Below are 17,456 nucleotides of genomic sequence, written 5' to 3' on the forward strand. Positions count from 1 at the left end.
GGATGTTGAATAATTTAATTTTTTAAATGAATAACTGGATAAAAAATAAATATTGGTAACTCAGCTAGAAAACACGAGAACTAGGGTTCAAAACCAGACTCTAAATGAGTGCAGAGCCGGTACCTCTTCACCCTGTCCCTGTGCTCTTCTAGGAAGTGTGCAGGACCCATTTCTGAATGAGGTCACAATGCAGGGAGCCATGCACATAAGTATAAAGATGCATCATACTTACAAGGGTGCATGTATATTCCTCTTCAATTCTGTTAGCAATTTTGTGAATCTAGGAAAAAAAAGCACTTATTTTCTTTGCTCAGAATTTTATAAGTGATACACAAAGCTGGATTTTTAAAAAATGGTATACTCACTATTTGTATATCTTCTAGTGCCTGTTAAAATACCACAAGTCTCTCACTTGCTGTTTACTTATGCTAAGGCCTCAGCAATCAGATATGCTACTTTAGCATGCTATGTAGCACAAATATCCAAGTTTATTCATAATATAACAAAGTGGAGTTTGTTTTTAGCACAAACTGAAGTTTGTTTCATTCAAGAATGTGAAGTTAGTAGTTATGGACCACTCATGCAGATTCATTACCATTAAATGATCACATTTTCTGTTTATGTTGATTTCTAATTATTTCTAACCTTAAAAAAAAAAAAAAGGAATGCCTCTCTCAGCCAGACCACAGCACATAATGATTCCCACTGTTGGATGAACACTGTTGGATCTGTCTCATGAAAAACGCTGTTATTACCACCCACTAACTCATCAACAGGTCCTGGCTCTCTACAGAATCTGGGTCTCATCACCCCCATCCACCCCCTCTTGTCCTCTATTCACCTCCACTTGGGAACATGGCCACTTGGAGAAGGGGAAGTTTTCCCTCTCTTAGCAACAGCTGGGGATGTTGATTCAGTACCTTACATTTTATACTCATAGCAGAGTGCATTCACTTTACAAAGGATTTTTCTACTTGTGATTAGGAAAAAAAAAAACCCACCTCTTTATTTTTGGTTCTGTGAGTAGTTTGTAACAGTTTCAATAGCAGCATCAACTGTAGCTAGTTGGTTGGTCACAGGAAAGTTCATAGGGTTTTGACTACTTTTGAAGTATCAAATTTGAAATTAGTCCATAGATTTTTAATTTATTTAAGGAATTAAAGAACATAATATTAAGATACTAAAAGAAATATTAAATTAGAAGTAAAAAGCACAGTGTTGTTACTCTAAGTTATTTAGACTGTTTCAATATGCATTGCTAATGGTAAGAATTTAGAAAAATACAAGAAAAGATTATATGCAAGACTGTAATTTTTTTGCTTTTTATTATTTCTTTGTTCTTATGACCTTTTATGTATTTGATAACTTTTTTACTTCTCCCCACTTATTCCCCCCCACACACATACACAGAATGAAAATTAAAATCCCAAAGCAAACTAAAATTACTGCTAGAGAAAGATGGGGAGGAACAGAGGAGAAACAAGATAGTCCCAAGAGCAAAACACATGTAGATTGATGCACAGCCTCTTCAAAGATTGGAATCTGGACGTAAATCCCCAAGTTTATTGCTAGTTAGAACATTCTCCTCTAATATACAAGTTAAAAAGAGAACATATCTTCATGGAATACAAGATGCTGGTTCTGTTCCAAGATCCATAAAATTAACACAAATTAAAGTAACTATATCAGGCAAAATGTGTTCTTTCCTTTCCTTCTAATATTTACTTAGAAATGCAGAGGCTACATGTACTTAGGCTTTTTACTTTGGCCCTCAAGGGATGGCAGGATCTGGCTCCAACCACCCTTTGTAACTCATTTTATAGCACTCAATGCACTGCAGCCTCATTGGTACCTGTCATGTTGCTCCTTGTGCCCAGCTTCTCCCATGGCTGGTGCTCTACCTGAAATACTCTTCCTGGGTTTACATGATGACTCCTCCTTATTCTACAGGCCTTGGCTAAGGAGTAGACTTAAAGGGTCTTCCCTGACATGTATTTAAGGAAGCTTCCCAGAGTTATTCTCTGCCTTATTCACCTGTTTGTTGCCTTAACAACACTCATTATGATCTTTAATCATTTGATTCCTTGTTTACTTACTTATTAACTGATGAACATCATGTCTTCAGGAACTGGATTTCTTATTCATTCCTGCCTTTCCTGCATCACGTGAAATGTTGAGCACACTGTGGGTGAAATTTTTGTTGAAAACCTTAATCATAGTTTCCACAGTGTATCCATATACAGTGAAGCCTACTTGCATCTATCTTTCATTTCTAGTCCTGATTTTGGACTAGCTGTGGTTAGGCAAAGCATAGCCTTCAGTTACTAGGTTGGCTTCGAGCTCCCAAATATTCATCATATCTTAGATTTAATGAATTCTACAGCTACCATCATTTGCTAGCCATTTTCTTAATATTTTGGGCTGACTTGATTTTAGTGGAAAGCCTAGCTATTTGCTGTTTAATGTTAGGTTTGTTTTATTGCTGTGGCTTTATTTTAAAGTATTTATAGAATATAAATATTAGACTCCCTTCAGGAAATTATTATTCAGTAAGAGAAAAAGAAAGATTTTCCAAGTTCTCAAAGAAACCATTTCCATTAAAAACAGTATGCTTCCCCACATAATAATAATGGTGGCACACCAACTGGGCTGTATTCAGCAGCTGGTGAAGACATTCCTCTCTGAGACTCTTAGGAATTCTGTCAACCTCTGGTGTAGGCACAAACTTTCAGATTAGATGTTGATTTAGTAGGATAAAAGATACAGCAGACTCTATTATCCTAGCTGTTAAAGTTCAATTAATGTATGTACTTTTGAGTTTGATGAAAGACCAATAGAATTTGTATGTAGGTGTGTGTGTGCATGTATGGGCACGCATGCGTGCATATGTATATGTATATACACACATATATGTGTGTGTGTATCCATATACACATGTGCAGCATACAAACACATATGTGCACATATTTAAATATGTATATTTAAATAGCATAGGTGAATTTTAATTTACTTAATGGTTAAAACATTGGTATATTAAAACCCTAAAACCATCAGATGATAAACAGTATTTCAAAAACAGCAGGGTCTGTATATATTTGGACATATAAACATGTGGTTCTTTCAATAAGTTATCAATAAAAAATAATAATGAATAAACCTGTATTCACCCAAATATCATAGTTTGATAATCCAAAAGCAGTGTTGTATTCAAATAAGTAATTATATTTATTCAAAAAATCTTGTGTTCATATTTTGTTATCTATACCTACCTTTCTCAAGTTGCCTAAATGGTTGTGGAGACCTGGCCATTGTCGGCTCTACTTGCAAGCTTTAACACATGAACAAATAAGAAACATTGATTCTGAATATTTTCTTGGGTTGACTGGGCAGAATTTTAGAGAGACAGCCAAATAATTCAAATTTTTAACATTAGACTTTTCTTAAAGTGAACATTGCCAAACATTCCAGAGGAATCGGGAAACATCTCTTAATTTTCAATAAATGTAATATTACTCCAAACTTAAATGTGACTCCATAATAATCAAGTCCCAAGATATGGTAGAAATGTGTTGTCCTAACTTAGGCAAGAAAAATCACCACATTTTCTCTAAGGGAATGAATTACTGAAGTAAATGACACATAAAAAAACCATTATTACTTCACTTTGAGTGACTGATTTCATAATTAAACATTCAAAGTTTATATAATTTGCAACTTGATTTCTTTGCCAGATATTCATAGGCATAGCCCACTTAAATTATTATAGATACTTTCTGTTAAATATTTACTACTTTAACATTTTTATTATTCTTTCTTTCTGGGTTTGTTTTTTTTGTTTTTGTTTTTTTTTTTAAGACAAGGTCTCTCTCTGTCATCCAGGCTGGAGTGCAATGGTAAAATCTTGGCTCACTGGAGCCTGGGCCTTCTGTGCTCAAAGGATCCTCCCACCTCAGCCTCCTGAGTAGCTGGGACCACAGGCATGTGTCACTGTGCCCAGCTAATTTTTTTTTTTTTTTTTTTGGTAGAAACAGGGTTTTGCTGTGTTGCCCAGGCTAGTCTCAAACTCCTTGGCTCAAGGAAAGTGCTGGGATTACAGTTGTGAGCCACTGCACTTAACAACATATTTATTATTTTTTTAAAAAATAGCTTTTTTATATGTATTGTGTTCATTCCTTCAATAATCAAAAACACTTTATTGAGAATCTATTCAATAAATAGCTTCCTTGAATAGAAGGTGGGAATTATCTCAAATTCCTGAATCTATAGTGGAAAAAAGAAGAAGAAATTATCAAACCATGAGACCTCTTCCCTCAGGAAGCGTACAGTCAATGTGAGCACACTTTTAAAAAGAGAAGGCATGGAGGAAAGGACAGATGTAAAAAACACTTTGATTATAGAATTCAGTTGGTCTCTTCTCTCTACCCTGTCTCTTAAGGCCACTGCATACAGAAAAACAGGCAGTGAATGTTGTGCAGACAAGTATGCTTTGGAGAGACTTTGTATATGATGTTTTTATTGTTGTTAAAAATAACTTAGATCAAATTTGTGAATTTATTAATTTTTAATCAGATTATAAAATCATTATTACTTTCATGTATCTGGCACTTCTTTTCAACTCAGTCAAACCTGTTTTATTAGTCTAAAGTCTACTAAAATTTACATTTCTGGAAATTAGCTACAAATAAATGATCATCAGCAGTAATTGGCAGCATGCAATAATGGATTTTTTTCACATAACAACTTACAATAGATGTTAGTACATTTGTAAATGAAGTGAATTAACGTAAAGCAAATGCTTGAAGCTTGCATTTAAACTGTCACAGATACAGAATTTAGTTCCCAATACTGTATTAGTTGATACATCATAAACATTGAAAACAAGTAGCCAAAGGTTGTATATTGTATATTGACCAAATGTTCTGGTTCCATTTAAAATTCTGTATTCTGGATATTTTATCAAAGTTGAATTAACTCTTATGATAATAGCAAGTCTCTTAGGAATGGTTGCATCAGTTATGTATCACAAGTTAAAGGTTATCAAATAGTAGGAAGCCTTCTTAACAGATAGTGAAATTGAAGTTTCTTACTCAGGGATTGTTGACAGTTCAGACACTGAAAGTAGGTTTAAGTTATGTATCAGTGTACACCCTTTTTGTACAACTAACCATAATAAACAAGAGATAATAGTTCCCTCTTTCTTAATTCTAAGGACAGACATATTAATTTCACTGTATATGTGACACATTTTTAGTAGAAAGTCCCAATATAAAGTTTCCATGAATTCTGCTCATTTTCCCACTCATATCTACCCCCATTACACATCTAAGGTTTACTTATATATAAAGATATAGTTACCAGATATCAAAGATCTCTATTTTCACCTCTGATCTAAACTCACTATTTTTCCAGCAGGCTATAGCGTTCCTTTGAGTCCAACTTTGAAGTTTCAAAATAAATGATTATGATAGCTTCTACTTATTTATATCATAAGGCAATTACCACAGTTAATTTAGCTTTTGAGTATGCTTTGAAAGCAACAGTGAGTGACCTAGAAATTCAAAGTATTGTTTAAAGCTGCTGATAATACATTTTGTTCTCTTACCAAATGTCCCCTATTTTGCTTTTTTTTTTTTTTTTTTTTTTTGAGACAGAGTCTCTCTCTGTCACCCAGGCTGGAGTGGAATGGTGCGATCTGCGCTCACTTTAACCTCCAACTCCCAGGCTCAAGCAGTTACCGTAGCTGGGATTACAGACGTGCACCACCACACTGGGCTAATTTTTGTATTGTTAGTAGAGACGGAGTTTCACCATGTTAGCCAGGCTGGTCTCACACTCCTGGCCTCATGTGATCAGCCCACCTTGGCCTCCCAAAGTGCTGGGATTAGAGGCATGAGCCACCGTGCCAGGCCCAGTAGCTCCTATGCCTTTTCTAATTAAGTAGCCACCATCAGAGACTGATGTGTACATCTCCAACAGCCACTCCAAAGTAAGCTCCATCTATTAAGCATCACTCTCTGGATATTTCATAAAATCTGCAAAATTAATGATTCCAAGCCAGGTTTATCTTTTTAAACATCGGTATTCTATGCACCATGCCCTACTCGCCAACTGCAGGCTTTTACTCCCCTGGTAGCCCCTCCCCTCTCTATTCACTGGCTGGACCCAGAAACACACCTTTTCAAATCCTCTTTCTTGTTCAGCCTACATGCCATTGGCCACTATATTTGGTTGGTACCACCTCCTAAATATCCTTGAAACATGCATCCCTTCCTCACTACATTATATTGCCTCTGCTGTACTTTAAGTAATCATCAGCCTCTTACCTCGACTACTACATTATTCTTCTCCTAGTTTGCATGCCTGCCACACTGCCAGGGAAATTTCCTTTCCAATTCAAATCTTATATTTCAATCACTGGTGTGATTGAAACACCCTGTGTTTACAGAAGAATTTCATTGGCCTATCTCACAAAAGTTTTTGTAATCTAGGTCTATTTTATCCTTCCAATCTTCTTGTTATTCCTCATATCTTCATTCCCCACTACTTATGCACCAGTTGCATCAAACTCATGCCAGTCTCCTTCCCAGCTTGGGTCATTGTAGTGTTTCCTTCTCTAGCCACACATGGCCACTTATGTACTGATAAACTCCAACTCGTTTTCTAAGATTAAGTTCAAACATTGAGATTCTGTGAAACTTTCCCTACCTCTCCACCAACAACTTCAAATAATAGTAGGAAAATATTGTTTGAAAAAGGTGATTTAGAAATGCAAAATGAAGTTAATATTGAATGGGGAATAAAAAGAAAGACATATGAGAAAGTAAAATTCTATTTTCTGTCTCAGAATCACAAGATTTTATGGCTGAAAGTGTTGTTACAGTCAATATAGACCAAAGTTTTTTGTGGTTTCCATATAAAAAGTAAAATCTCTTGCCTTAAAATGAAGTTTGGGAAATTTGTACTTAGTTGTGTAATACTGACTGTGTAATTTGTATGATCCTTATATGGCATTCGAGAAAGCTGTCACTACACTACATAACCATAAAAAAAATCTAGACTCATTGAATCTGAGCTTCATAGTCTCCATTTCTCTGTCTTCCCACAGCCAGCATTTAAACCTTCCTGAAGAAATAAGGTTTGCCATCATTTGATATTCAAAATTCATTGCCCATATTCAAAATTCACTGATTAAAACATAAAATTTTATGCAAGTTGGGACAACTAGGTCTTTCTTGCTTTTTCAAAAATCAAATTTTTAAAAACCCTTGCCTAGGAAGTCATTATATGAAAAAAAAAGGTAAAAAGAATTATTGTAGCACAATGTTGACTGTGCTGCATTTCATCAGTAAAAGTTTTAGAGACAGAGGGAACCAAGCAAGGTATTTTGGCACATCTCATAATTTCAGTAGATACAGTTACAATTATGAGACTTATTCAAAGCTCTCTCCTGAAGAACATTCCAAACATTCAGAACCTAGTTTTTAAAATAAAATTTATCTTCAGGAATGTCAGTTTTTGAAGCTCTGAATATGTAAATCATGTTTATATTAATAGTTGATATATTTACAATTATATCGTAATTGGCAAAAGTTTCAGAATACATAAAATTAGAATTGTGTGTTTTCTTTCAGCAGCCACACTTCAGAGATAGGGATGGATTGGCATGGACCAATATGGTCCATCTTTCTTAAACCCAGAGTCTCTTAGTGCCCTGAGTTTGAAGCACTTTTCTTTCAAGCTGAGGTCCACCCTTCTATAGACAATTCTATGAAAAGGTCTTACAAGCTTTTCTCTACACCTCTCGCTTCTTGAAATGGATAATGACAGATTCCAAACACATGGAAATCTCTTGCCCCTTTTCCTTTTTAGGATCTTTGCAAGCTTACAATATGTACACGTTTTCTGTAAGTCACCAATGCTGACTTACTGGCATGAAAAATGACCCTGTTACTTGGAAAGTAGTTTCACTCACAAGTCCCCCAGGCCCTGTAATGTCTAAACCTCCTGTGCCACTTTATGTGACTACCCCACCCCCACAGAGGAGCATGCACAGGAAAAGCAGACTTCCCTTCCCCCACACATTTCCTTAGTTTATTTACAAAACGTCTTGGAATGAGAATGAGCTGCTTGTGGTTCCTGTGGCTGATTCGGGGATGGTTTCCTACAGGCAGAGGATGCTGGTCAACCGAATGACCTCTCTGTAACTAACCCATGCACCCCTGTGGTAAGGCTGTTTGGTCTTATGGGTACCTCTTCTAACTAAGCTTGGAGGGATTTGTTTTTGTGGTAAAGAACTTAGTAATGACCAAACGTCACTGTAAAGACAGATTTAATAATGCTAAGGTCCATCAGAGCCTACTCCTTCTACTATCAACAAAAGAAGCCAGAAATACACTGGGATGCCTTTAGATTCCTGTGCATCAATCTTTCTTTCTCTAAGGATTATGTTTTTTTTTTTCTTCTGGCATCTTCAAAGGACAATAAAGCTATTAGCAATATATTTGAGTGGAGAACACATTAGGAAAAGAAATCATCCTAAACACCAGCTATATGAGAAATGCCCGTTAGTAGTTTTTACCAGCTCATGCAGAGGTGATGATGACTATTTAATAGTCAAAAGAAGATTTAAAGTTGTGACGATCTTAAGCAAACATGAGTCTCCCAAATATTCATTTCTGTTTGTTCAGACTTGCTAATGAACACTCTTAACTCACACATTGGTAACTCTTGGAAACCCTGGAATATGTGTAACAGTGATTCTTAAGGTAGACTGGTCCCTTCTCACCAAATATACATTTCACTCGAGTAAGTAGAAGATGAGAGCACAGAAACTGTAAGACTCTAGTTCCAAAAGAGAAAATATTGAACATAAATTACCATAAGTAGTCATATATGATCCACATGGAAACACTGGTGAGATAAGCATCACATTTTCACCATTATATCTATTTGAACTGGCAATTATTAAGCTCGTGTGAGAAGAAATATTTAATGAAGGAATTGTGGTGTACTCAACAGCTAACATAGTTTCAGCATCAGTTTGCATTGGATCAAAAAGTAAAACTGTGTTCTCTAATACACCATAGTTCAAAACAGATATTATAAAACTTAGTGTCTTTACTCAAGCCCTAGTGTACATTATTTTACTTACTGAAGAAATTAGAAACATATGCTTATCCTCCATTACATAAATGAAAAGCAAAGCAAATGTGTATTAATTTCACTGTGTAAATGAGCACAAAATTACCAGTCCCCAATCTCCCAGGGTGCTAGTTCAGTGAGGATATTATATATATGAAGAGAATATATATATAATTAGTTATACATAATTATACAATATATATTATATGATAAAGAGAATATGTATACACACACATACATATATAAGTCCTTTGAGGCAGTATATTCTTATTTTTCAAATGCTCAATTTTAAGAACTTTGAAATTAAAAACAATACATGTGCTAAAGGGAAATAAAAGATCACCAAAAAAGATAGGAAAAAAATCCCACCTCATTCACCCATTACCAACAAATTGAAAGCTAATGAAAGAAAACATATATCCTGCCCAGAAAATGTCATTTAACTTTTATATCTGTGATTTAACCTTTGTAATGTCTTTCTACATTTGTCTCCACAGTGCATCCTAACGTTAGTCAAGGCTGCCAAGGAGGCTGTGCAACGTGTTCAGATTACAATGGATGTTTGTCATGTAAGCCCAGACTATTTTTTGCTCTGGAAAGAATTGGCATGAAGCAGATTGGAGTATGTCTCTCTTCATGTCCAAGTGGATATTATGGAACTCGATATCCAGATATAAATAAGTGTACAAGTAAGTGCCTACACGAAATTGTATTTTTATCTCATCTTTGGTGACTTTTCCAGAATGAAATGGCCTCTAATATATTTGTGATATTCAATGTTAAGTAAATGATAATGTTTATCTGATAATTAGGCTAAACCATACTTGGACTTAACCCTCAGAACCAGAAAATTTTTATCGCTAACTTACAAAAAAGCACTCATGTTTTGGTTTTCTTTTTAATTATGAAAGCAAAGGCTGGGAATATGATTATTGCTCATTGAACCTATAGAAAAGTACTGCAAGCCTCAATTCCATCTGAGTTTCCATTATCAACACAAAATCCAAGTATTGACTAACTTGCTGAATCATTTCAGCTATTTTGACTTCAAGAGAGATTCCAGAGCAACTGAAACATTTATTTATCAATTGGAAATAAATATTGGGAGTACTGTCATCTAGAATCTCAAAACCTATTTTTCATACTGCAGACCCAGGGACCTTTCTCAAAAATGTAAATTAGGAAATACCACTCTATTCAAATACCATATGTAGTTCCATCAATCTCTCCAAACTCATCTCCTACAACTCCCCCTCAACCATTTTGCAGCAGCCTCACTTCCCTTCCCGTAAGATCTTCCCACCTCAAGCCTTTGCAATTATGTTCTACACTGGCTGTTCTAGCAGTTGGAAAGCTTTTTGTCCACATCTTTGCATAGCTGGCTGTCATATCACTGATGATTTTGCTCATATGTCACCTTCTCAGAGAGACATTCCATGATCATCCTATCCAAAATAATCAGCCTGTTCCCTTTGTCAACCACCCTCCATCTCTTTTTCCAACCATTTGCTGTTGTTTTTTTGTTTTGTTTTCCAGAGCATTTATCACTCTGGAAGTAGACTACCTGGTTTCAAAAAGCAGTCTGATCTGTTGTCCTGGGTTAGTTTTATAACTTTTATGAGCCTCAGTTTCCTTATATGTAAAATGAAATTATACCAATGGCTACCTCATTGGATTGTTGTAAATTTTAAATAACTTAATAATATTGTAAAGCATTATAGCAATCCTGGCTTACAGTAATCACCATATAAGGGTGAATTATTGTTATTGTTTACTGTATCTCTTCTCCTAGGATGTAAACTTTCTGAAGCCTGACTCTTACCCCTCTTGTGCATTGCTGCCAACCAATATAAAAAACAATGCCTGGCACACAGTAGGCAATCAAATATTTGTTGTAAGAATCAATAGCCCTCAAGAACAACACAAAGGTAATATCCTTTGTATGTTTTCTTAAGGTTCTGATGAAACATTTTCACTATCACTTAATATAAACAGATACTTCATCTTATAAATATTCTTGGCTATATATATATATATATATATAAACAAAGATTTTTTCATAGGGCAATCAGTACAATGATTTTAAAATCAATAACCAATGTACCTCAACTAAATCACTGTGGAGGTATCCTGAATTCAGTCTGGCAAAATAATTTTGGACTTCAGGTATTTATTTGATACTAAAGTTGTGTGTGGCTGTGTCTGACACATGCAGAACTGGACCAATAGTTAAGAGAACATAATGCAAGCATATTTCTCTTTCTTTTTTCTCTTTCAGAATGCAAAGCTGACTGTGATACCTGTTTCAACAAAAATTTCTGCACCAAATGTAAAAGCGGATTTTACTTACACCTTGGAAAGTGCCTTGACAATTGCCCAGAAGGGTTGGAAGCCAACAACCATACTATGGAGTGTGTCAATATTGGTAAGGAGAACCTGTAATAATTTGAGTAAGTGATAATGTCAGTCTCCATGGAGGTGCTTTTCAAAGTCCCTTGTCAAAAGAACTTGAAGGTTCTTGGGCTGAGATCTCTTAAAGGCTGTCTCCATCCTTCTTTACAAAGATACTCTCTTAAAGGTGTTTTTCATAACCTTATCTAGTATGTATTATGGTACAATTTAATACAGTAAGTGCTTCCTCATTTCTTAGGGACTATCGATAATTGTTTCAACCGTTCTGTTTATGATAGATTTATTTTTATTATTATTTAGTGAATTTTTATTTAAATTATTATTTAATGAATTTTATTTAAGTAAACATTCAGTCAAGACACACATATGTATATCTGACAGTGATCTGTTATGTGACATACATATATGTCTTGAACTTAATTTTTAACTTGAAGCAACAGTTTCATAAAACACCTAGGTCTAATCTCAACTAATGACCAAAGTTATTTTCCAAGGCGGGAACATATATTCTCTTGACACAGCCCATTAATGCTCAGTAAATGGATCAAAGACCTAGAGAACTGGAACTGATTTAGTTAAAATCTCACTCTTTTTCTCTCACACTGCTATGCTGAAATATTCTGCTTGCACAGGTATTGATACATAATAAAAAGGATTGTGGACTTACTCAAACTGACAGATTGAGACAGTCCCTGGGGCTGATTAATTGCAGGCCAAATTTCCTGAAGGGGAGGTCCTTCAGACAAGTTGTTTGTCTAAATAACAGATCACTGTCAAGCTATATTTTCCCTCTTTTAAACATTGTGCAGCTACTACAGCTACAACTTTGATGAACACTTGGGAAGCAGATGCTGAACCAAATGGGAAAATAGCCTAGGAAATCTCAAAATCCCCTGGGCAAGAACTACAGGAACCTTTGATGCTGCAGTGATGTTGGCATATCCACACAACTGCCCTCCTGATTCAGTACAAGATAGTCTCCAAGACTCCCCTGGGGTCCCCATCTTAGGGGTCCCTTAGAATCTAAAGTGCTGGAGTAATAACTCTAAAGTGTTGGTTTAACCATTTCAAGTCCACCGTAGCACTTTTATTTCTAAACAATGTTTTTGATAGAATAAAATAAAAAGACATTTTAAAGATAATTTTAGAAGCATCTGGAGAACAACGGTCTTGAAACAGTTCGTGGCTCATTTTGGTTAAGTTTTTTCTTCTCTAGTTGTAAAAACACATGGAAAAAAAAGCAACTTAGGAATAGGGTAAAAAGTACAAAAGAAAGCACTTCAAGTTCTTTTTCTTATAGGTCCTGAGGGCTGATGATTAGAGGTAATAAGTTCCAAACACTGGAAAAAATAGAAAACACGTCTGTGGAATATTCAAGAGCAGAAACTCAGGATGAGTTGCAGAATGTTTGTGACATTTCTCTACCCAGAAAAAAAGGCACATATTTAGATTTTTTCAGTTGTTGAAGGTGTAACATTCAGTCCTGGAAAGGCTGTTTACCTTAAATGTATTAATGCTTTTCTGTCAGGGAGATCATTTCACACTTGGCACTATTGGATTTGCCCTTAAAGCTTACTGGTAATTTATACTACTAGTAAGACTAAGACTATTTATTTCTTAACACAACTACATTTAAGTTTATATATTTTGGAAGAGAGGTTAGCAGTCCAAAGGCCAATTACTGAGTTTGGTTCATTTAACAGATGCAAATGACCTAGGACACTGTAGTAACACAAATCACCAACTTTCGTTCAGGGCTGGCTCCAGTTGTTTGCTCGATAAGAGATGTCTCCCATCATATGGCGCCTAGCCTGCAGGTACTACACCTGCCATGCCTTTAGGCCAGTCCAGAATTTCAGGGAAGATGATGACCTGCTTCTATATCACAAAGGAATATTAAAGCCTGTTCCTTTAACAAATATGAAAACTGGGATCCGGAGAGCCAAAATGGTGACCCCAAAGAAACATTTTAAGTTATTTTCAGTGCTGTAATTAGTAGCTTGACTTTAGCTTCCCACTACTCATCCAATAGAAAGAATGTGTCTTTCTCATTGCTAAAATCCACACCGTATTTCTAGTTTTCTATCGAGATTTTAAATTGAGAGGAAAGGTCATAAACAGAGGAAATGCTACCCTGATATAGAGCTGGGATGAAAGAGGTATGTCACAGTATATCCGCTTTCCATGGTTTGCAGGTCAAATGAAACAGAAACATCCACTGAACCAAATTTTATAAGAGAACATATTCTTTTCACTTTGTGCTCCAGATATTCGCTTCCTTTCTGCACTGTCATTTTGTCACTCTCACTGCTTTTCTTAGAGAGCTGGATTTGTTCAAGAAACACAGAGAGAATATATCTCACTTCAAGGACTGAGTAGCAAGGGACATTCCCTTGCTATGTTCTCTATGGAACCATGCAACTAGTCAACAAGAATTAGAGCAAAATGACCAGTAAAGTCACTACTAGTAGGACATCCTATTCAACTTTCTTGCCAATTCGGGAATCCCTTTTACAGCATCTTGCACTGATGATCAACCACAGCACAATCATTCCCAGGGACCGGAGCTCATTACCTTTATGAGACATGTGCTTCATTTGCTTCATTAGTGAATAGCTAAAGATTTCCAGTTTTAAGATTGTTCTTAATAGAGAAGCTAGGAGGAACACAGAAGGTGAATATTCTGTTTTTCCTTAACTATCTCTTAACCAAGGAGTGCCTCGATTCTACATTGCTCATTAAATGATCTGAATAGAACCTAAATCACCTTTGTGTTGTCTTTAGCACTTTTTTTTTCAGTTTTCATTTTTTTTTCCTGGAAATATTATTTGGATGCTAACATTATAGGTTTATTCTACAGTGTTTCTCTAAGATAAATTCACCTCATTTCATGGTGTTTTAACTCTCTGGTCTCATTAGAACTTTTTACTAACTAAACTCATTAGTTTTGAATATTTTCCCTCCTCCAATGAAACTATCTAAGGTTGTCCTTAGAATTTAATTTATAAACCCTTTCATCTTCTGACTATAAACTAATAATTACCTAAGCTGTAATTTTTTAAATACGTTTTTCTGAAGTCCAAGTATACATTTGCTTAGACCACTTTTGCTGTTATGAAAGAGCACCGAAGTTCTGGTCACTTGCACATCAGATCATTTTTTCTAATTCAGTCCTCCTAATTCTGGAATTAAATGAATACTGGACAAAGTGACAGCTCACAAACATTGACTTTCCTCTTCTCATTTGCTTTTTTGGAGGTGCCTTTTTTTGTAATGCTAAGGATACACTACTTTTTAATGGTTAATATCAGAATGGGATGCTGGAAGATAATATCCATAACCAGCAAGAGATTACAATATTATTAATTGACTTAGTTACTCTATTCTTGAATGAAAATTGTAATGGTATAACTGAGCATGAAGACTATTTTTAAATGATTCAATAAAGTTCATTTCATTTCACAGAAACATAAAGTCATGTATTTAATCAATTCCATTTAATTCTGTGTTGCACTCAGGGACCTAAAAGTGTCTGAAAAGTCCTGTGAAAAATGTATAATAAATGGATTTAAATTTCTAAAACATTTAAGTTATCTTTCAGCCTCTGCTGTTATGAGATAGCATTCTGCTCTACAGTAAGGAATCATTAAATCAGAAGGCAATAAGGGAGGTTACTGGAAACTTCTTTTTGTGGAAAGATAGTCTTAAATCATCAGAAAGAGTTACTGTTGCTAGCTGTTGTTATACATTAGAAAGTTTTGGGGACATAAATATAATAGCACCTTGAGATGTTTCTTTTCTTTAGAAGTGCAAAAATCTGTTATAACCTGAGAAAGCCATTATTGAAAAAAAGAAACTAATACAGAAAAAGGAAACAAATCTCCAAAAGAAGCTTCAGAAAAAGTACATCAGGTCATCTTAGGAATCACTTGGTCAGGTTAATTTTAGAAGCAGGTTATCAGCTGAAATTGACCCAGAATTCACATATAATAGATGCCGCTATGCCTGAACCATACTCAGTAACAGATATCAATATCTAAGCGTACAACAGCACATGTCATAAGCAAAGGCAGTAAATAGTAGGCCAAAGACCAGGATTCATTTTCTGCTCAAGCATTCTCTAACACAGAGGTTCTCAAAAGGAGTTCCCAGTAACAGCAAATCAGCATTACCTGTATTGTTAGGCAAATTCACAGCCCTACCCCAGATAACTGAATCAGATTCCCTGTTTAATAAATGGTGCTGGGAAAACTGGCTAGCCATATGTAGAAAGCTGAAACTGGATCCCTTCCTTACACCTTATACAAAAATTAATTCAAGATGGATTAAAGACTTAAACGTTAGACCTAAAACCATAAAAACCCTAGAAGAAAACCTAGGCATTACCATTCAGGACATAGGCATGGGCAAGGACTTCATGTCTAAAACACCAAAAGCAATGGCAACAAAAGCCAAAATTGACAAATGGGATCTAATTAAACTAAAGAGCTTCTGCACAGCAAAGGAAACTACCATCAGAGTGAACAGGCAACCTACAAAATGGGAGAAAATTTTCGCAACCTACTCATCTGACAAAGGGCTAATATCCAGAATCTACAATGAACTCAAACAAATTTACAAGAAAAAAACAAACAACCCCATCAAAAAGTGGGCAAAGGACATGAACAGACACTTCTCAAAAGAAGACATTTATGCAGCCAAAAAACACATGAAAAAATGCTCACCATCACTGGCCATCAGAGAAATGCAAATCAAAACCACAATGAGATACCATCTCACACCAGTTAGAATGGCAATCATTAAAAAGTCAGGAAACAACAGATGCTGGAGAGGCTGTGGAGAAATAGGAACACTTTTACACTGTTGGTGGGACTGTAAACTAGTTCAACCCTTGTGGAAGTCAGTGTGGCGATTCCTCAGGGATCTAGAACTAGAAATACCATTTGACCCAGCCATCCCATTACTGGGTATATACCCAAAGGATTATAAATCATGCTGCTATAAAGACACATGCACACATATGTTTATTGTGGCACTATTCACAATAGCAAAGACTTGGAACCAACCCAAATGTCCAACAATGATAGACTGGATTAAGAAAATGTGGCACATATCCACCATGGAATACTATGTAGCCATAAAAAATGATGAGCTCATGTCCTTTGTAGGGACATGGATGAAATTGGAAATCATCATTCTCAGTAAACTATCGCAAGAACAAAAAACCAAACACCGCATATTCTCACTCATAGGTGGGAATTGAACAATGAGAACACATGGACACAGGAAGGGGAACAACACACTCTGGGGACTGTTGTGGGGTGGGGGGAGGGGGGAGGGATAGCATTAGGAGATATACCTAATGCTAAATGACGAGTTAATGGGTGCAGCACACCAGCATGGCACATGTATACATATGTAACTAACCTGCACATTGTGCACATTTACCCTAAAACTTAAAGTATAATAATAATAAAATAAAATAAAAAGAAAAAGGAAATTCTGGTGGGGGCTAGTGGGGAAAGGTCCAGCATTTTTTGTTTTAGCAAGCCCTCCAAGTGATTCTGATGCATGCTAAAGTTTTAGAATCAATTCTCTAGCACATAATATAACAATTGTTCTTCAAATTCTGGTCAGGATCAATCAACAATTGCAGCAGTGCTCTGGAAATTATAAAGAACTGATCAATTTTAGTGATTATATTAATGTTAGTGCCAGTGTTAATCAATCTAGAGAAAAAGGAAATCCAATGCAAAAATGAGTTTACCTGATGAGTCCTAAACTGAAAACATTCAATTTCTGCCTTTCCCATTCTCCTGTTTTATATTTAAGTCATCTTGCCCGACTTTGGTCTGCAAGATTCTTCTCAAATGTGGAGAAGTTCTGATGGAAGCAAATCTTTT

The 17,456-nt window shown here is 35.6% G+C and overlaps 1 protein-coding gene across 1 annotated transcript in view; it reads left to right on the forward strand.

The window, feature by feature from the left end:
- RSPO3 (R-spondin 3) overlaps positions 1-17,456 on the forward strand; it is an 80,244-nt gene that overhangs the window by 20,852 nt on the left and 41,936 nt on the right. The window contains exons 2-3 of the mRNA XM_054490364.2: positions 9,639-9,830; positions 11,420-11,566. Coding sequence (XP_054346339.1) covers positions 9,639-9,830; positions 11,420-11,566 — 339 coding nt within the window. The remainder of the gene's footprint in view (positions 1-9,638; positions 9,831-11,419; positions 11,567-17,456) is intronic.

Source organism: Pongo pygmaeus, chromosome 5 (genome assembly GCF_028885625.2).
Source record: "Pongo pygmaeus isolate AG05252 chromosome 5, NHGRI_mPonPyg2-v2.0_pri, whole genome shotgun sequence".
NCBI classification, from domain to species: domain Eukaryota; kingdom Metazoa; phylum Chordata; class Mammalia; order Primates; family Hominidae; genus Pongo; species Pongo pygmaeus.